Source organism: Motacilla alba, chromosome 26 (genome assembly GCF_015832195.1).
Source record: "Motacilla alba alba isolate MOTALB_02 chromosome 26, Motacilla_alba_V1.0_pri, whole genome shotgun sequence".
Taxonomy (NCBI): domain Eukaryota; kingdom Metazoa; phylum Chordata; class Aves; order Passeriformes; family Motacillidae; genus Motacilla; species Motacilla alba.
In genome coordinates this window covers 801,859-821,250 of record NC_052041.1, presented here as the reverse complement: position 1 = coordinate 821,250, position 19,392 = coordinate 801,859, and the positions used below count along the sequence as shown (strand labels likewise).

Below are 19,392 nucleotides of genomic sequence, written 5' to 3'. Positions count from 1 at the left end.
CTTTAAGGCGCGGGCAGCGGGGCGGTCCCGCCGCCCCCCGCCCCTCTCGCCCGCCCGGCGGGGCCGCGCCGCGCCGCGGGCAGCACGATGCTGCGGGCGGGGAGGCCGCGCCGCGCCCCGCGCCTCGCCAGCAGGTACGGCACGGGCAGGGAACGGGCACCGCAGCGGGCGGGGGCGCGGCCGGAGCTCGGTCCCGGCAGACAAAGCCCCGCGCCCCGGGGCCGCTCCGCGGGCGGCGCTTTGTCTCGGCCGCGCTGCGGGGGGGGAGAAAGGAGGGTCGGGGCAGCGCGGCCGCGCCCGGCACCGCGGCATCGGGGCATCGGGGCGGCTCCCACGGGTCTTCCCATCCTCCGCCCCGGCACCCCCATCCTCCGCCCCGGCCCGCGCCCCGCACCTGCAGCACGGCCGGGCCTATCCTCCGCGGGGCTCCCGCGGCTCTGCTGCCTCCGCACGTCGGGTCTGACCCCGGCACTGCCGAGCGCGGGGCTCCGAGTCGGGGTGCGGCCGGGGCGGGGCGGAGCATCCCCGCGCACCGCGCCGCGGTCCCGGTCCATCCTCCGCTCCCTGCCGGTGCAGCCGCCTCCCCGCGCCGGGGTGCTCATCCCCGAGGCCGTGCCGCACCATCCCGCCCTCAGCGGGTCCCGTCCGCCCGCCGGCGCCGCGGAGCGCGGCAGGACGGACGCGCTGCCCTTGAGCATCCCCGTTCCTGGGAGCTGCCGCGGGGTTGCTGGCGGGTAGGTTCGGTGCGGGACCGTCTGCAGGAGCTAGGAATGGCTCCGGCTAAGATGGAGGGGATGGAGCACAAAGCGGAGGGTCAGTTTTGCCCCGGAGTGACAGACTGACGTGGCTGTCCCCTGTTTGAGGGTTCAGGGGGGCAGTCGAGGTGCCAGGACTCAGCCATGCCCGGGACTTTGTACTTGCTGAGGTGCTGTGGCTTTCCTTGCTGTGCTGCCTATGGCATACATGTACCGGTTTGGGGGATCCCTCAGTGCACCAGCTGTGTGCCCCATAATAGGGTCAGAGACATCCTCACAGTGTGCAGCTGGCTCCCCAGCCTCATGCCATGGTTTTAGTCGTTTTGGGACATGGCCTTCCATGTTGTCTTTTCTTGGCACAGGGTTGACAAGGAGGATTTGGAGTCACCTCCCGCCTTGGCCTAACCTCTGACCCTCTGCCCCTTTCTCAGTGGCTCTCTGGATGCCCAGGGCAGTGGGGGTGTCGCATGCATGGCTGCGAGAGTGTTTGGGGTTTCCCTGCCCAGCCCCAAAAGCCAGACTGAGACACCCAGCACCACATGTGGCCCCAGCCATGTTGCCATAGGACACAGTCCTACAAAGCCTGGCCTCACTCCTGGCACTGCCCACTGCCAGGTGATGCCAGGTTGGGAGAGGGGCTTTGCTGCAGGCTTTGCTGGGGTGAGGATTTCCATCCCAGTGGGAACTCACCCTAGGCATAGAACTGGTGGTGAGACATGGCTTGGAGCTGAGGAGCTCAGAAGCACATCCTGAGAGCATGATCCTATTGAAATCCCTTCCTGGACAGCAGCACCTGCTGGCTCTGTCCCAGAAGCTGCTGTAGGGGCACAGGGGGCTGTGCCCATCCTGGCTTTGGCCAGTCTCTGATAAACTCCTCCCCTATGGCAAGAGCAGGACATGCAGTGCAGGTCTTGTGGTGATGGAGCTGCCTTTGTTGCTCCTTCTTGAGCTTTGGGCATCTGACAGGGTGGTAGTGGCTGTTGCCTTTGCTCTGCCACTGCTGTTGGGGCTCTGCTGTTTGCTGGGCTTCACTTGCACCTCTGTGGCCCTGATGTAGATAAACAGGCATCTCTTGCAGAGACTGGGGCTGGCTGCAGCTCCCAGCTCTGCTCCGCACTCCTACACCACAGCTTGTCACTGAATCGTGGCATGGTGTGGTTTGGAAGACACCTTAAAATTCATCTTGTGCCACTCCCTGCCATGGCCAGGGGCACCTTTCATTAGGTCAGGTTGCTCCAAGCCCCATCCAACCTGACCTTAAACATTTAAGTGATGGGGCAGCCACAGCTTCTCTAGGCAGCCTGTTTCAGCGTTGTCTCCCCCAGCCCCTCACAGGCCCTGGGAGGCTGTGAGGCTTCACTGACCTACTCAGCTGCTGACCTGAAAGGTGCTGTGCCCATCCTGTTGGAAGGTGCTCCATGCTTGCCTGTGCCAGATTGACATGGGCACAGCCCAGTGCTGTGGAACCAGCTGTGCCCTTGGGGCGCCCAGGCAGCTGCTGCCCCGGTGTGATGCTGACTGATGGCCCTGCAGATGAGCTTCTGCACACTTGGCTGAGCCCCGGCATGGAGCAGCCACCTCAGCACAGCAGCAGATCCCAGACTAGCTGCCTCTGGCTGCTGGGGGCTGGAGAGGGGCAGTAGGGTGCAGTGGGTGGGGACTACCCCAGGAAGGATGGATGTTACGGGATGGTTGGTTTGTTTATTCCAGCAGTCCTGCCCTTTCTGACAATCCCAACCTGCCTCCAGGGTCAGAGCAGTTTGCCGGGGGCTTGTTGCCAGCTGTGATGCTGCTAGCCCTGTGGCACGGGTGCTGGCTTCCCTGAGCTGCGGATGTCCCTCCATCCCTGCCAAAGCTCCACAGAACCTTAATGGGGAGAAGCAGGATCACTGAGGCTTATGTGCCACAGGAACACAAGCCAATGCCAGGCTGGGCTGGAGCCAGCCATGGGCCCTGCATCCATGTCCCTGCCATGGGCACTACAAGGAGCTGTTTTTTGCCCCAGCAGGCCCTGGAACAGGGAAATCCTGTGGGTGGTGGGACTCATTGGGCTGAGCAGGGGTCTGATGCTGTCTCTCCCTCACAGCTGGGATGAGAGCAGCTCCATCAGCAGTGGCCTCAGCGATGCCTCCGACAACCTCAGCTCAGAGGAGTTCAATGCCAGCTCCTCGCTCAACTCCCTGCCCTCCACCCCCACCGCCTCGCGCAGGAACTCGGCCATAGCGGTAGGTGCCGGTGGCACTCGGACTCTTTCCAGCACCTATCCCAGCTTTCCTGCCACCATCTCGGTGGGAAAGAGGGCATGGAGGGTGCCAGTGTGAGGAAACAAGGATGGCACAGGGTGTCTGCTGCGTCCTTCTCCCAGCTGGCTGATGTTCTGTGGGGATGGGTTTGGGGTGGGTGCCAGGAGTGCCCCTGACTCTGCTCTGCCCCCAGCTGCGCACGGACTCGGAGAAGCGCTCACTGGCAGAGAGCGGACTGAGCTGGTACGGTGAGGGTGACGAGAAGGCACCCAAGAAGCTGGACTACGACAGCAGCAGCCTCAAGATGGAGCATGGCTCCTCCAAGTGGCGGCGGGAGCCTTCAGAGGGTGGTGAGGAGGGGCCCAAGGGTGGTGAGCTGAAGAAGCCCGTGAGCCTGGGCACCCCGGGCTCCCTCAAGAAGGGCAAGACTCCTCCAGTGGCTGTGACCTCCCCCATCACCCACATGGCCCAGAGCACCCTCAAAGTGGCAGGTAAAAACCAGTTTGGGCAGGGTCCAGCTCCTTTGATAGAGAGAAGGTTGGGTGCTGTCTTTGTGTGCCTTCCCCAGGCATGTAGGCCATGGGGTGGCCTATGGCTGTGCTCAGACCCAAGAGCTGGATGTGGGCTGGAAGGGGAGGCCGGGCTGTGTTGTGGGCTGCAGACAGGCTGGGGGTCTGTGCCTGCCCCATGGTCTCATGTCCACACACCAGGCTGGGGAACTGTTGAGTGCACCAAGGGTCTGACATGTCCCTTCTCCATCACATGCCTGCATCTCTGGTGCCCATATCCTGTCTGGGCTTAACTTCCATATGTCCTCAAAGCTTCCGGGGACACTAACCTGTCCGTTCTTGCCACCAGGCAAACCAGAGACCAAAGTCACTGACAAGAGCAAGCTGTCAGTGAAGAACACGGGCCTGCAGCGCTCCTCCTCCGATGCCGGCCGTGACCGCACAGCTGACGCCAAGAAGCCTCCATCAGGGCTCGCACGCCCCTCATCCTCCAGCTCCTTTGGCTACAAGAAACCGGCTCCTGCCACTGGCACAGCCACTGTCATGCAGGCTGGGGGCTCGGCCACTCTCGGCAAGATCCAGAAGAGCTCTGGCATCCCTGTTAAGCCAGTCAGTGGGAGGAAAACAAGCCTCGATGTCTCCAACGCACCTGAGCCTGGGTTCCTGGCACCAGGGGCTCGCTCCAACATCCAGTACCGCAGCCTGCCCCGGCCGGCCAAGTCCAGCTCCATGAGTGTGACTGGGGGCCGCAGCGCAGCCCGGCCGGTCAGCAGCAGCATTGACCCCAGCCTGCTGAGCACCAAGCAGGGTGGCATCTCGGTGTCACGGCTCAAGGAGCCATCCAAGGTAGGCACTGGCCGTGGCACACCGGCCCCTGTGAACCAGACAGACCGTGAGAAGGAGAAGGCCAAGGCCAAGGCAGTGGCACTTGACTCTGAGTGCGGCACCCTGAAGAGTGCCAGCTCACCTGAGAGCACCCCAAAAGCCCAGGCCAATCTCCCGCCAGCAGCCAAGGTGGCTGAGCTGCCCCCTACACCTCTCAGGTATGGTCCTTCCACCTCCGAGGGCAGCAGGTGCCTGGCACGGCTGTGCCCAGCACCAGTTCCCGAGTCTCATCTGTTTCCTTACTCATTTCCCCCCTCCAGAGCAGCTGCCAAGACCTATGTGAAGCCTCCCTCGCTGGCCAACTTGGACAAGGTCAACTCCAACAGCTTAGACTTGCCCTCCTCCAGCGAGCTGCACACCCCACACACTGGCAAGCTCCAGGACCTGCACCCGGCTGGTGGGCACCTTGCGCCCTGCTTCAGCCCCAGCCCTGCCCCCATCCTCAACATCAACTCAGCGAGCTTCTCCCAGGGCCTGGAGCTCATGGGTGGCTTCGGTGTTCCCAAGGAGGGCAGGATGTACCCTAAGCTCTCCGGCCTTCACCGCAGCATGGAATCCCTGCAGATGCCCATGAGCCTGCCCAGTGCCTTTTCAGGGGGCAGCACCACCACCCCTGCCCCTGCTGCTGCACCCTCTGCCAGTGCAGAGGAGGAACAGGAAGAAGAAGAGGCAGGAGAGCTGGGCTGGAGTGGGAGCCCCCGGCTCACACATCTGGACAGGTATGGCTGGAAGGAGGTTGGTGGGCTGCTGTGGCACCTTCATGGGCACACATTGCTCCCTGCTGTTCTGCCATGTCCTTTGCCTGCTTCAGAGTCTCTTCCTGCTAGTCTTAGGGAAAAGCTCCCTGTTCCTACAACTCAATCCCCATGGCTCCTTCCCTAGTCTGTGCAAGGATCTTTCCTTCACTGATCTTTCCTTCCCTTCCAGTGCCAGCCGCGACAGGAACACACTGCCCAAGAAGGGGTTGAGGTAAAAGAGCCCAAGTGACTTTTGGGTAGTGCTGGGGTGGGAAGGGGAGGGTTTCCAGGGCAGTGCCCCTGAGCCAGGGAAGCTGGGCTGCAGTGCAGTGGGCAGGAGCTGGACGGTGCTGGTCGATCTTACCGTGCCTGTCTGCGGCTCCCCAGGTACCAGCTCCACTCCCAGGAGGAGGCCAAGGAGCGGCGCCACTCCCACGCAGTCAGCGGACTCCCCGAGTCGGACGAGCAGCAGGAGCTGCCCTCACCCCCCGCCCTCCCCATGGCGCTGGTCGGGAAGGGTCCGCTCACCAGCATTGGTCAGTGCCCTCCGCTGCTGGCCCCTTCCCTCCTGCTCCCCGTGCTCCCTGTGTGATGTGCTGGTGCTCCCCTGGGCGCTGCTTGTCTTCTTGACACCACCAACACCAGCACCTGGTGCTTTGGGTGCTGGATTGGGACCAGGGATGTCCATCACCTCTGCTTCAGGGCATCTCGTCCACCTTTGGGCCTCAGGCCATAACTGCTCCTCTGGAGGTCCTTGGCAGGGCAAGGGGTAAGCCCTGCCCTGATCTGACCAGGACCTGAATGTTCCTGGAGGGTTTGGGGGGTCCAGGCAGACAAATTGGGGCAACAGGCTCCACTCCTGCACCTACAGGTGTTGGGCTGTGGCATAGTGGTACCCACTTGGTCCTGGGGCAATGGATTTGTTTTTCAGCCCTGTGATTACCTTGGTGCTGGTGTCCAGGTCTTCCCAGCATCAACCTGCCTTTTGGCTTTACCCAGCCCCTCCCTGCTTTGGGACCACAATCCCTGCTTCCTCACTGCATCACAGCTCTTGTGGATCGCTCCCAGTCCTGCTTCCCCATCCTAATGGCAGGTCCCCAGCGTGACTCTGACCCTGCCTCCTCCCTGCTTTCTCCTTGCAGTGAGCCCCACTGCCACCACCACCCCGCGGATCACCCGCTCCAACAGCATCCCCACCCACGACTCCACCTTCGAGCTGTACAGCACCTCCCAGATGGGCAGCACCCTCTCCCTGGCCGACAAGCCCAAGGGCATGATCCGCTCGGGCTCTTTCCGGGACCCTGTGGACGACGGTGAGAGTGTGCTGTGCTCCTGCTCAGGTGGAGGAGGCTGCAGAGGGTTGGTGGGGCTCCCTGCACCCTTGTCCCTTCCTACTGGTGCTGCCATGACATTGTTGGATGGGTCACTGTGTCCCATTCTTGGCATCAGAGCAGGTACAGCAGCACTGAGGGCTCTTTTGGACTCTGTGCTGGCATCAGCCCTGGGTCTGCCCTGACCCCCATGGGTAGTCAGTGTCCTTGGGTTGATACCAGGGTGCTGTAACACTGGGGAGGAGGGGATCCAAGCAGACAGGGAGGGCAGCATGGCCCCCAGGTTCCCCAGAGAGGAGGGTGCAGGTGGAGGGCACACACTGAGAAATGGGCAGTGCTGAGCAGCTGCCATCCCACCCTGTACCTCCCCCAGGCGTCCCCAGAGCCCTCCACCCTGAGAGCCCAGTCACCAGCTGTGCCCTGACCTGGAGCCCCCGGGTGGGTGCTGCTCTCCAGGGCACCCTGACACCTCGGGTTTTCCTGTGTTGCAGTTCACGGATCGGTGCTGTCCCTGGCCTCCAGCGCGTCCTCCACCTACTCCTCCGTAAGAGCCGCCTCCGTGCTGCGCTGCTTTGTGCATGGCTGGGGGATCTGGGTGGGACTGGGGGGGCCTCTGTGCATGCCTCTGCCTGGTGCTGAGCCTGTCTGTGCCTCGCTGCCCCCCTGACTGCCTGCCTCTGTCTGTCTGTCCCTCTCTGCTCTCACGCTGCCAGGCTGAGGAGAAGATGCAGTCTGAGGTGAGCCCCCACCCTTTGCTCACGCCTGCCCCTGCCCCCAGTGAGGGTGAGTGCCTGGGCCCTCTCATCTCTCCCCTCTCTCCCCACAGCAAATCCGCAAGCTGCGCCGCGAGCTGGAGTCCTCGCAGGAGAAGGTGGCCACGCTGACGTCCCAACTGTCTGCTAACGTGAGTCCCCATGGGAGCCCCTGTGGGGCACCCCACTCCATCCCTGCAGGGCACAGGGCTGGTGCTGGATGTGCCCATGGAAGCCCTGATTTCCCGTTCAGCCTTTTGCATCCCATGCATGGCAGTGGGTGCTCACCTGTCCATGGGTTTTTGCCCACATGTGGGGGCTCACCTGTTTCTCCACTTCTCCCAGGCCAACCTGGTGGCAGCTTTTGAGCAGAGCCTGGTGAGCATGACATCCCGCCTGCGGCACCTGGCTGAGACTGCCGAGGAGAAGGTGGGTGTATCGCAGTGCTCAGTGGGGCTCGTGGGGCTGGTGGTGCTGGACTTGGGAGATTGACCCAAGGGTGCTCTTGGGTGGGCTCTCCACCATCGAGATGCACTCCACGGCTCCCAACTCTGCTGCCCCAGGATACGGAGCTGCTGGACCTGCGAGAGACCATTGACTTCCTGAAGAAGAAGAACTCAGAGGCCCAAGCTGTGATCCAGGGTGCTCTAAATGGCACTGATGTCACCCCCAAAGGTAAGGCATGATGCTGCAGCCCTTCCTGAGCTGGAATGCTCCTGCTGGGACTGGCACAGGGTCCCAGGGCACACCCTCTCATGGGGGAAGTTCATCTGGAGGCAGGGTGCTCTGGGCAGCAGTTTTTTCCCACCTGGGATCCTTGAGCATCTGAACCAGGAGTGGACAGGACAGCCAGAGCTGCCACCATGCAAGGTCACAGTCCTGACATGTAGGGGAATGGTTGTTTGTCAATCTTGGGAGACCTCCTTGCCAGGCCCTTTGCCAACAGCCAGTTTTGCCTGCTGATATTGACTTTGTTCCCATAAGTGCCATTTCTAGCCCCAAAACCACAGTGTGAGTGCAAGGAGCTGTCAGGGAGATGGCCTGGGACAGCAGCAGGGTGATCTGTGCCCTGGGCATCTCTCTGGCAGCGCCCATGTGGTGTCTGAGTCCCATGTCATTGTTACAAGGTGGCTCCAAGAGCTCAGAAGGTGTTGGCTGGGAGAGAGGGATTGGGTGTAGGGAGGGGGGACCATAGGGTGCTCTGGCTTTGAGGCAGTTGCAGGTAGCTGATCCCTCCTTTCCCAATCTCTCCTGCTTCTCTGGACCCCAGAGCTGCGCATCAAGCGGCAGAACTCCTCTGACAGCATCTCCAGCCTCAACAGCATCACCAGCCACTCCAGCATTGGCAGCAGCAAGGATGCTGACGCCAAGAAGAAGAAGAAGAAGAGCTGGGTGGGTTGGATGGGGCACTGGTAGGAGAAGTGGGGCTTGGGGAGCCACTGGCAGGGTCTGCTCAAGGTCAGCCCGACAAACCAACTGCTCTCGGTCTGCCTTGGCTTTGGCGTGTTGGTGCCCCCTGTCCCCTGGGGACAGCAGTGGTGAGGAGAGTGTAACTGCCATGGATTTGCGTCTTGAATTGTTGGCTGGGACTTGTCCAGCCCCTTCAGGAGTTTCCCAGTCCTGGCCCTGCATGCCTGCTTCCTTGTGTATCCCCCCATGTGTCCCTCCTGCGCACGCAGGCTCTGACAGTGTAGAGGGCTGACACCTCAGCCAGGCAGCCCCTTGCCTGCACCAGGCAGCTCTGAGCTGGATGTGCAATTAAGTCTTGCTTTGTTTTGTTTCTCTTCCCCTATGCTGACCTCAACCCTTTTTTTCCAGGTGTATGAGGTAAGTTCCACGCTGTCCAATCCACCTGTGCCCAGCCAGGGCCCTTGCTCCATTTCATGGGACGGTGCTCATACACTCCCCATCCCATCCATCCCACTGGCACTAACCCCAGCACAGGCCATCCTGGGTCCCCAGCAAGTCTATGCCCACCTTGGCTGCTTTCTTTGATGTTAAGGACAAATATGCACATACAAAGAGGGGCTTGATCTGCCATAGACAGCAGGAAGGACTCACGTGGGACCTGCCCCATGGATGGGAACAGTCCCCTTCTTGCCTAGGGAAGGCAGGCACTCTCCTGAATTCCTGTAACTGGATCTTTTGGGATGGAGGCCTTGGTGCAACCCTGCTAGTGTCACTGAGGGGATTGGAGTGCACTGCCCATCTCTGCCTCTCCAGGGCTGCCTGATGTGGTCTCAAGTGGCTCTGTCTCTGCCAGCACCCACCGAGGTCTCAGTGCTGCCCTGCTCCCACCATCAGCAGAGCTGGATACCTACTTTGTTTACACTGAAATGTGATGCTCTTGCTTTTGGGAACACCTTAGAGCAGTCTGCTAGTGCCTGTGGGGATTGGGACAGATCCAGCGTGCTCTCCATCCCTTCTTTCTCCCACCTTCCCTTGGAGCAGGCCCTCCCTGGAAGTGCAGGGCACATGTGAGCACGGGGTGCCCATCCTGCTGCTCTCCTACCAGCTGGTGGGACCCAGTTTGGGTCTGGTTTGGTCCCTGTGATGTGTCCATCCCCCTCACTGGCCCCAGCCCGCTGCTCACCCACCACTGCTCTGCGTGTGCTGTGTGCATGCTGCATGCTCAGAGACACCAGCATGCTCTGTGGAGGGCTGGCTGCCCCTCTGTGCTTCCAGCAGGATCCGTGGGGCAGAGGGAGGTGTGGGGCAGGACTCTGGCTCTGCAGTGGCTGGAGCAAGGGACATCCCTGTAAATAAGTGCCTCTTTATGAAATGAAATGGCTGTGGTGGGGTGAATGTAGGGATGGATTGGCCCTTCTTGGTGGACCAGGGTGTTGGTGCCATGCCTGAACAGCCTGGTGTAGGTGCTGGTGGGGAGCGGGGCTGGGAGACGTCCTGACCAGGACATGGGTCCCATTCTTTAGGGCTCTGGTGCCATCCAGACTGGGGTGAGTGTTGCCCATAGGACTGTGCACCCCATCTGTTCGCTGTGCCAGTAGAGCGGGGTCAGGCTGCAGCCTTCCCCAGCGTGGTGGTCGTGCTGCCTCTGTGATGGGTGTGGTCGTACTGGTCCCAGCTCAGACTGTCTGTGGGTCCTGGACAGACAGGGCAGGACCAGGCCAGGTCTCTGCTTCTGACGCTGCACTTCGGACTGTCTCTAACAAGTTTTTTTTTTCTCTGTAGCTACGCAGCTCCTTCAATAAGGCCTTCAGCATCAAGAAGGGCCCCAAATCGGCTTCGTCCTACTCTGACATAGAGGAGATCGCCACGCCAGACTCATCAGCCCCCTCCTCCCCCAAGCTACAGCATGGCTCCACAGAGACTGCCTCGCCCTCCATCAAGTCCTCCACATCCTCCTCTGTGGGCATTGACACGGCTGAGTACGTGGGGCCAGGGAGGGCCAGGGGCAGGGGCTGCAGGCTCCTGCCAGAGACACATGTGAGACCTGGTCTCTCTCTTGGCTTAGGCTCTTCCAGGCTCATAGCGAGGGTGAGCCTGAGAAGAAGGAGGTGTCAGAGCTGCGGTCAGAGCTGTGGGAGAAGGAGATGAAGCTGACAGACATCCGCCTGGAGGCCCTTAACTCAGCCCACCAGCTGGAGCAGCTGCGGGAGACCATGCACAACATGCAGGTGAGGACCCCTGCCAGTAGCCTGGCTGCTCTCAGTGCCAAGGTGCCCACAGTCCCTGCATTCTCACCACTGTGCTGCACTCCAGAGTGCCCCTGGCATACAGCTCCTTACCCTGTGCCTTGCCTTGTTGTGCCCTAGCTGGAGGTGGATCTCCTGAAGGCTGAGAATGACCGTCTCAAGGTGGCCCCTGGGCCTTCAGCAGTGCTGGGTGCTGTTCCCAGCCATATCACGAGCACATCGGCCTCCTCTTCACCACGGCGCTCCTTGGGTCTCACCCTTGGTCATGCCTTCAGCCCCAGCCCAGGGGATGCAGGTAGGAGTGATAGAGCTCCTGGCAGATGGGGAAGGACTGGGATAGGGAGGAGTGTGTATGGTGATAATGTGCTGCTGCTCACCTGGAGTGAGCGGGGGATCTGTCGTGCTGCTGGTGCCGCTGTTGGCCACAGCAGGATTTGACTCTGGCTGGGGATAGCCAGGCCTGGTGGCTCGGCTCTGGCCAGCACAGCCACTGCTCCATCCCCAGACATGTCCCCCATGGATGCTGTCAGCGCTGGCACCCAGAAGGATGAGCTGACACTGCGGATTGTGGTGCGCATGCCACCACAGCACATCATCAAGGGGGTGAGTGTGGGCTCTATGGGGACCCTGACCTGTCACTGTGTCATGGCCCTGACAGAGGGGCAAAGGATGCCTCCCGAGGCTGGATATGGTGCTGCAGCACTGCACACTTCTGCCTTGGCTCCTAGGACCTCAAGCAGCAGGAGTTTTTCTTGGGCTGGACCAAGGTGAGCGGGAAGGTAGACTGGAAGATGCTGGATGAGGCTGTCTGCCAGGTCTTCAAGGTAGGAGCAAAAAGAACACTCTCTAGAGAGCCGTCCTTTGACACTGCTCCACCAGGCCTGCTATTCCCAGCCCATGTCCTCCTCAGCTCTCTTGGAGCCGCTCTCTGCCAGCTCTCAGGGGCACTGACAGCCCTGTTCTTCTCCATGTAGGATTACATCACTAAGATGGATCCTGCATCCACGCTGGGGCTCAGCACCGAGTCCATCTACGGCTACAGCATCAGCCACATCAAGCGGGTGCTGGACACGGAGCCGCCGGAGCTGCCGCTGTGCCGCCGGGGCCTGACTAGCGTTGTGGTGACGCTCAAAGGTCAGTGTGGCAGTGGGGCTCCATGGCTGTGCCATGTCTCTGCTGTCTCGGGGTATTGCAGGGTGTGAGTGGACCCTCAGCCCTCCCCTGCCCACAGGCTTGAAAGAGAAGTGCGTGGACAGCCTGGTGTTCGAAACACTCATCCCCAAGCCCATGATGCAGCACTACATCAGCCTCCTGCTGAAACACCGCCGCCTAATCCTCTCGGGGCCCAGTGGCACCGGCAAGACCTACCTGACCAACCGCCTGGCCGAGTACCTGGTGGAGCGCTCGGGTCGGGACGTCACCGAGGGCATCGTCAGCACCTTCAACATGCACCAGCAATCCTGCAAGGTGAGGACACACAGCAGTGTCCCTGTGGGCACTGGTGCCATGATCCCCGTGGCTGTCATGCCATGGCCCCTGACACGCGTGACACCTGAACTGTTTGTTCCAGGATCTTCAGCTGTACCTGTCCAACCTGGCCAACCAGATCGACCGGGAGACGGGCACGGCGGACGTGCCGCTGGTGATCCTCCTGGACGACCTCAGTGAGGCGGGCTCCATCAGTGAGCTCGTCAACGGTGCGCTCACCTGCAAGTACCACAAATGGTGAGAGCTCCTCTGCACCCTTCCAGTGCAGCCCCATGGCACACACATGCTCCCCACTGCTCTCACCGAGGTCGCTGGGCTGTGGGGATGAGGCCACACGTGTCTGCTGTGCCCAGATCAGCGCTGCCTTGGGCAGGGATGACTCAGAGGTTTTTTTCTCATGAATCTTGTCTCTCTGTCACTCACTTAGTCCGTATATCATTGGCACTACCAACCAGCCTGTGAAGATGACCCCGAACCATGGCCTCCATCTCAGCTTCAGGTAGGAATTGTACCTCCCTGGGGATCATCCTTGTGGGGGACAGAAGCCATCACTTGCACCTGGATGTTTCTGTGGTCACATTCTATGGTTGGGAGCCATGATTAGGAATGAGCCCCCAGGCCTGTCCCTGCCATCCCAGAAGGATCTGATATTCCCCAGCCTCAGGCAAATGCAGGGTGGGGATGCAAGGAGGACCTCAAGAGTGCTGGGGAGCAGGGCAGCTTGTGTGGAGACCCAACCCTGACCACTGGAGTCCTCCCCCAGGATGCTGACCTTCTCCAACAATGTGGAGCCAGCCAATGGCTTCCTGGTGCGCTACCTGCGGCGGAAGCTGCTGGAGTCAGACACGGACATCAACGCCAACAAGGAGGAGCTGCTGCGGGTGCTGGACTGGGTGCCCAAGCTCTGGTACCATTTGCACACCTTTCTGGAAAAACACAGCACATCCGACTTCCTCATCGGTATGGCTTTGCCTCACCTTCCTCCTCTGCCCCAGGCTGTGAGGAGCCCTGGGGACCAAACCCTCCCAGAGGAACTCGGGGGGCTGATGTGTTCCCTGTGTCTCCCAGTCCCACAGCTGGTGGGTGATGCTCAAAAGCATTGCTCTTCCCTGGGTGGTCTTTGGGAGCTGTCACTAGGGGCGTCAGCCAAGGCTCCCAGCACCCTTCCCTGGGCATGGAGGAGCTGTATTCTCCCAGGTGGATTCCCCGTGCCTCAGCAGGCTTTTGGGGATATATTGAATTTGGCAGCCCCCTTCCTTGCCTGGGAGATGCTGTCTGTCTGCTGTGCAGGCGGATGGTGCCTAATCAATGTTCCCAAGGGCCCCCTTCCAGCCAGGTACTTCCACTTCCAGGTACCCTTCCACTCAGTACTGTGAGTTTCGGGCCCAGTGACTGGAGGAGGGGCACCCAGCTCCCATTTCCACTGTCTGCCTTCCCCCCACAGGTCCCTGCTTCTTTCTCTCCTGCCCTATTGGAATTGAGGATTTCCGGACCTGGTTCATCGACCTGTGGAACAACTCCATCATCCCTTACCTGCAGGAGGGGGCAAAAGATGGGCTCAAGGTAGCCAGTGCTGCTGGCACATGAGAATGCAAACCAGGGCGGGGACACACTGATACAGCCATCGTGGGTTGGGGAGAGAGGGGAGGCGCTGGAATGATGGTTGTAGGTGACATCTGTTTCAATCCTGTGCCCTGTGCCTGCTGTGGCACATAGCGCTGTCCTGGGGGACTCAGGGTGCCACATTGCTGTCTCTGGCATGTACTGAGAGGGTGGCTGCTGCTTGATCCCTGCCACAGGTCCACGGGCAGAAGGCAGCCTGGGAGGACCCTGTGGAGTGGGTGCGGGACACCCTGCCCTGGCCGTCAGCGCAGCAGGACCAGTCCAAGCTGTACCACCTGCCCCCGCCCACCATCGGGCCCCAGAGCACCGTGTCCCCCCCTGAGGAGCGCACCGTGAAGGATACCACGCCCAGCTCCCTGGACTCGGACCCACTGGTATGCTGCCCAACAGCAGCGGCTGGGAGGAGCTGGTGGCAGAGCAGGCCAGAGCTTTGCTTTCCCAGTTAATTCTCAGTGTAAAAAGTCTGACTTGGGGATGCAGAAACACTTTGTGCTCCCAGGAGGAGCAGTGGGTGCAGGGTGGTGGCTCTGGCAGGTGGGCTGCACACCAGGACACATGGTGACATGCCAGTGAAAGGGCACAACATGACACTTCACAAAGCATCATGTCCACATGCAGAGCCACAGACAAGCACACGTGCTCCTACATGTCCTGATGTGTCACCTGGAGAGGCTGCTGGCTCCACAGGTGATGCTGGCTGATGCTGTTTTGGCACACTGAATCTTGAGCATTCCAGCTGTGCCCGAGGCCGGATCCTGGCGCAAGGGAGGGATTTTGCAGCATCTCTGGGACTTGCTTTACCCTCTAAGGAGCTTTTCAGCAAGGCTGGTTTGGGAGGGCAAGAGGGCCAAGTGGTCTCCCCAGTCACCTGTGGGCCTCCTGTCCCCCTTGGGCTTCTGCCATGCTCCTGTCCCCACAGATGGCCATGCTGCTGAAGCTCCAGGAAGCTGCCAACTACATTGAGTCTCCGGACCGTGAGACCATGGTGGACCCCGACCTGCAGTCGACTCTGTGAGGCCCAGATGTGCCAGCCCAGGTGGAGGAGAGCTGCTGCTGGGCTGCTCTCCTTTTCCTTTGGCATCCAGGAGCGTGGGGCTGGCGAGCAAGCAGAGAGGAGAAGAGCAGGGCTCTGGCGTGTCCTGGTGGAGCCTGGGGAAACTCAGCTCATCTGTGAAAGAGCATGAGTTACCATCTCCCCTCCCAGCCCTGGGGGTAGGAGAATCCTGGTTTCTCTTCTTGGTTTTTTTTCTGTCTCTATTGCAAACTCTTGGGCTTTGGGACCAAGGTGACCACTGAGGCTGAGCCCCCGCTCCCAGGAGCTGCAGGAAGGCGCCTGCATGGGGCAGGGACCCCATGGGAGCCACCTGGGCCACAGCTGGGGGCACAGGAGGAGCTGGGGCTGCAGGATGAGAGCGTGGGCAAGAGAGGCTCCAGCTCCCTCTGTGCCCACTGGGCAAAGCCACGAGAGCCTCCACTGTGGAGCTCCCACCCCGTGCAAGCCAAGGGGAGCATGGCTCTCGCTGCTCTCTGTGCATTCCCTGTTTCACCTGCACGGCAGCCGCTGTGACCAGGACAGCCCAAAAACGTTCCTTTTCTTATTTTATTTTGTTTCCCCCTTCCCCTTTTCCTTTGGCCGAGTCCAGACTTTGCTTTGGTCCCTTGTTTAGTTCTGGTACTCTGCTCTCATGGCCTGGAGCGTGTGGCCTGGTGCCTACTGCTTCCCTGGCAGCAGTGTCTTTCCCCTTTGGTTTCTTTTGCAGCTGTTGGTTTCATCACTCAAAACACCTCTGTCACAAAACTGGTGCTCACTGGTGCTCCAGTCCCTGAACCCACCTTCTGGGGCCGCACAGGTTGGCTGGGGTGGGACTTGGAGGCCAGTGTGGAAGCAGGTGGCAGCAGGAGGCTCCCAGAGCAGCCCCTCACATGGCAACTCCCTCCTCCTCCAAGGCACAGGGCATTGGGATGGTGTCTCGCACCAGGCTGGGATGCCACAGAGCATCCCTTCCCTGAGGTACTGGGGCATGGGGAGGCTGCTGCTGCTGCCCCATCCCTGGGCAGCTGGATGCCATCCCTGTCCCCTGGTGGAGGGGGGCCCAACCAACCTCTCATCCCCTTGGTGCTGCCAGGCCTGGGGCTGTGGGTCAATGAACCTGGGGTTACTCCCCATGCTGCCGGCTCCCCCTGGCCCTGTGCCTTCCTGTAGCCTGGCAGGGTCTGTGTTGGTGCTCTTGGGGCACCTGGGGCTGCCATGTGTCCTCCTGGCCTTATCCCGCATTGTCAAAAGGCCAGACTCCATGGAGAGGGTCGGCCCCGGTGCTGCCGTGGTGCCTTAATCTCTGGCCATGCGGGAAGGGGGCACGTGGGGCTTGGGACAATGCTGTCACGGCCTACTCCGGCTCCAGTATCCTCTGTCCCCAAAGCCAGCTTGGCTGGGATGGAATGAAGGTGCTGGGACTGCTGCCTGCAGCACCCTCACTGGCCTGTCCCCAGCCATGGCTGTGGGGTGCCCTGCAGGTCTGCACTCCCATCCTGTGCCCACTTGGGCCCTGGGGGTCTTTCCTCCCTGCTGCCCTCCAGCTCAGTCTCCACATTCTTCTGGGGCCATGGAGAGACATATGAGGAAAGGTGACCCCAGGGCCAGATCAACTGAGCCCAACTATGCCAGGCTGGGGACTGGGCAGCCTCAGCCCCCTGTGCTGCAGCTGGTGTGGCCTTCAGGGACGCCTCACCCCCTCTGGAAGGGGCATCTCCCGCAGTGCCCTCGGAGGCTGCCACCCCTCTGCCCTCGGTGCTCTTGGCCGGTGTGTCCCGCCTCGCCACCCCTTGGTGCTCACTTCTCCCACTCCTCCGTCTGACAGCCTCCTGCTGCCTCCGGGGCCAGCCAGCCCGGCCCCTTCCCACGGGGATCTCCGGGATCTCTTCCCCATGCTGGCTTGGGCGTTAGGGCTTTCTGTTCGCCTTCTCTTCTGTCGAGGACTCGCTGTACATAGATCCGTCGTGGAACGCCCTGTGTGGGTTGGGGGGGCCCGGCCCCGCGCCTTGTCCCTGGTTTTGGGTTTTTTTTGTACTCTGTGATGACTGTGCTGTGCTGACTTCTTTTCTGATTGTATGAGACTCCGGCCCAGCAGCCGCTCGAGGTCTGCAATGGGGACGCAGCTGTTCCCTCCAGCCCCTCGCACCCTCCTTGGGACTCTGGTGCCCAGGGTGGGAGGGGACTGATGCACCCTTGGGGGCTGCCCTGTGCCCAGGTGCCCTGAGGAGTCCCATGGGAGGAGGGGCAGCCTTGCCTGAGCTTTCTTTTCTGACTCCTCCAGGGAGCCACCCAAACCTGGACCAAACTGTAGCCATCCCCCACTGCTGAGCATCCCCTGGCCTGTGTCCTGCAGGTTTGCCCCATCCCTCCCCAGGCTGGCGCTGCCCCTCATGCCATGGCCTTGGCCCTGGCAGCTGGAGGTGAGCAGCCGGTGGGGGTGTGATCCAGGAGGAATCTCCGGTGGAAGGAGAAGGGCCATGCCAGCAGGTGGGCCCTGGGATTAGCTGGTGGGGGGCTTGGCTGGGGTTACCTGGCCAGAGGGGCCAGGTCCTGATGGATTTGTCCTGGCTTACACCAAGCACCTCATGTCCCCAAGGCTGGCAGCTGTCTGGGGGCCAGCTCCTGGCTGTGGGCTGAGTCCCTCTGTCCCCAGGGAAAGGGTCCAAGGATTGCTCTAACTCATCCTCCTGCCACCTCTAAGGGTGCCCACCCAAAGGTGCCTGTTGTCCCCAAAGGTGCCTGCTGTCCCCAAAGGTGCCCATCACCCCACAAGGGTATCTGCCACCTTCAGAGGCGCCAGTTGCCCCCGAAGGTGCCCATGGTCCCTGGAAGCCCCCCTGAGGGGCTGGAGGTGGGTGATGCCAGTGCCTCACCCTCCTGCCCCCTCGAGCTGCTGCTGCCTGGTGGCCTGAACCTTACAATTTTAGCTTTTTTCTAATGAACACAAACAACCTTTTTTTAATTAAATAAAAGATGAAATGGACAAATTCCTGTTCTAGATTATCTGTGTAATTGACTGGGTTTTGTGTTTCTTAACTGCATGGTATTCCTGCCGAGGGGTTTTATAGCACTTTTTAAATTTCTCTTTAAGATTTTGGTCCAGATTTCTACTCACGCCTGACTGTTTTTGCTTTTTCCTTGCACCCTCCACGTTTGTAAACTCGCTCCATTTTATACCTGATGTTGAGACCCAGCCCCACCTTGTATATAGCTGCGGGAACAATCATAGGGAACAAACAAACACCATCTGGACTCTTTCCACGATTAGTTGTTTTTACTTCAAAGAAATTTTAAAGGAAACATAAAAGGAAGCCAGGAAAAGGCTTAAGGATATTCTGAAAAGACAGAAACAAATCCAGCCCTGCACCAAGTCAGCTCCTGCTGCCCACACTGCCCGCACCAACTGGCATGTCTCTTCTCAGTCGTCTGTCTAACACCATTGGATTCAATAAAGTGATCTCCTGTACTGTTGGCTCCTGGTCCTGTGTCTGTGGCTCTGTCCCTGTGTGCCAGAGGGGAGGGCAGTTGTACACATCCTAGAATTGTGATGCTTTGGGAAGGGACCTTAAACTTCATCTCAGTGGAAGGGACATCTTGCACTATCCCAGGTTGTTCCAAGTCCCTGGCCTTGAGTATTTCCAGGGATGGGGTGGCCACAGCTTCTCTGGGCAGCATGAGCCAAGGCCTCACCTCCCTCACAGCCAAGATTTTCTTCCCAATGTTCCATCTAACCCTGCCCTCTGGCAGTTTGAAGCCATTCCCCCTTGTCCTGTCCCTCCAGGCCCTTGTCCAAAGTCCCTCTCCAGCTCTCTTGGAACTCTAAGGGGCTCTAAAGTCTCCCCAGGGCATTCTCTCCAGGCTGAGTATCCCCCATCTCTCCTAACCTGTCTCCAGAGCAGAGGGGCTCAAGCCCTCAGAGCATCTACCCCTGTCCTTGGTAGTTGCCTTCCCGCAAAATAGGGAAGGGAGCCTGAGTAGAAACGCTCCTGGCTTGAAATCCTGGCTGTTTTGCAGGATGCTGGGAGCAGTTTTAGGATTGGGGACCTCTCTCCCGAGGTCACACACCTGTAAAGACTGGGGTGGGCAGAAATGCTCCTGATTTGGAATCTTGGCAGTTCAGGACATGGAAAGCAGGGAGTCCCTTTCCTGGGGCAGGAGAGACAGGTCCTACCTGAGCAGGGGGGGAGGAGGGCTGGGCCGGGTGCGCATTCCCAGGGCCCCTTTTGCCTCACCAGGTCTGATCCGATCTCCCATTTGAAAGGACACGATGGTGACAGATGCTGCATCAGCACAGGGGGACAGAGGTGGGACGGTGTCCCTTGTGCAAATCCAGTTACTCTGCCTGCAGCAGAGCTCGGCTGGAGGCTGAAGCAGGCAAGG

The 19,392-nt window shown here is 60.4% G+C and overlaps 1 protein-coding gene across 1 annotated transcript in view; it reads left to right on the top strand.

Annotated features, from left to right (window-relative positions):
* The window catches only part of NAV1 (neuron navigator 1), a 74,141-nt gene extending 55,663 nt beyond the window's left edge, over positions 1-18,478 (top strand). Inside the window, exons 7-33 of the mRNA XM_038162437.1 lie at positions 2,842-2,980; positions 3,192-3,489; positions 3,857-4,550; positions 4,653-5,111; positions 5,320-5,361; positions 5,517-5,665; positions 6,272-6,442; positions 6,952-7,004; positions 7,174-7,197; positions 7,287-7,364; positions 7,558-7,641; positions 7,776-7,887; positions 8,483-8,604; positions 9,031-9,039; positions 10,405-10,601; positions 10,688-10,850; positions 10,989-11,163; positions 11,374-11,471; positions 11,597-11,692; positions 11,843-12,002; positions 12,100-12,335; positions 12,439-12,593; positions 12,784-12,855; positions 13,120-13,316; positions 13,801-13,919; positions 14,156-14,353; positions 14,899-18,478. Coding sequence (XP_038018365.1) covers positions 2,842-2,980; positions 3,192-3,489; positions 3,857-4,550; positions 4,653-5,111; positions 5,320-5,361; positions 5,517-5,665; positions 6,272-6,442; positions 6,952-7,004; positions 7,174-7,197; positions 7,287-7,364; positions 7,558-7,641; positions 7,776-7,887; positions 8,483-8,604; positions 9,031-9,039; positions 10,405-10,601; positions 10,688-10,850; positions 10,989-11,163; positions 11,374-11,471; positions 11,597-11,692; positions 11,843-12,002; positions 12,100-12,335; positions 12,439-12,593; positions 12,784-12,855; positions 13,120-13,316; positions 13,801-13,919; positions 14,156-14,353; positions 14,899-14,994 — 4,396 coding nt within the window. The 3' untranslated portion in view covers positions 14,995-18,478. The remainder of the gene's footprint in view (positions 1-2,841; positions 2,981-3,191; positions 3,490-3,856; positions 4,551-4,652; positions 5,112-5,319; positions 5,362-5,516; positions 5,666-6,271; positions 6,443-6,951; positions 7,005-7,173; positions 7,198-7,286; positions 7,365-7,557; positions 7,642-7,775; positions 7,888-8,482; positions 8,605-9,030; positions 9,040-10,404; positions 10,602-10,687; positions 10,851-10,988; positions 11,164-11,373; positions 11,472-11,596; positions 11,693-11,842; positions 12,003-12,099; positions 12,336-12,438; positions 12,594-12,783; positions 12,856-13,119; positions 13,317-13,800; positions 13,920-14,155; positions 14,354-14,898) is intronic.
* Positions 18,479-19,392: the final 914 nt, after the last annotated feature.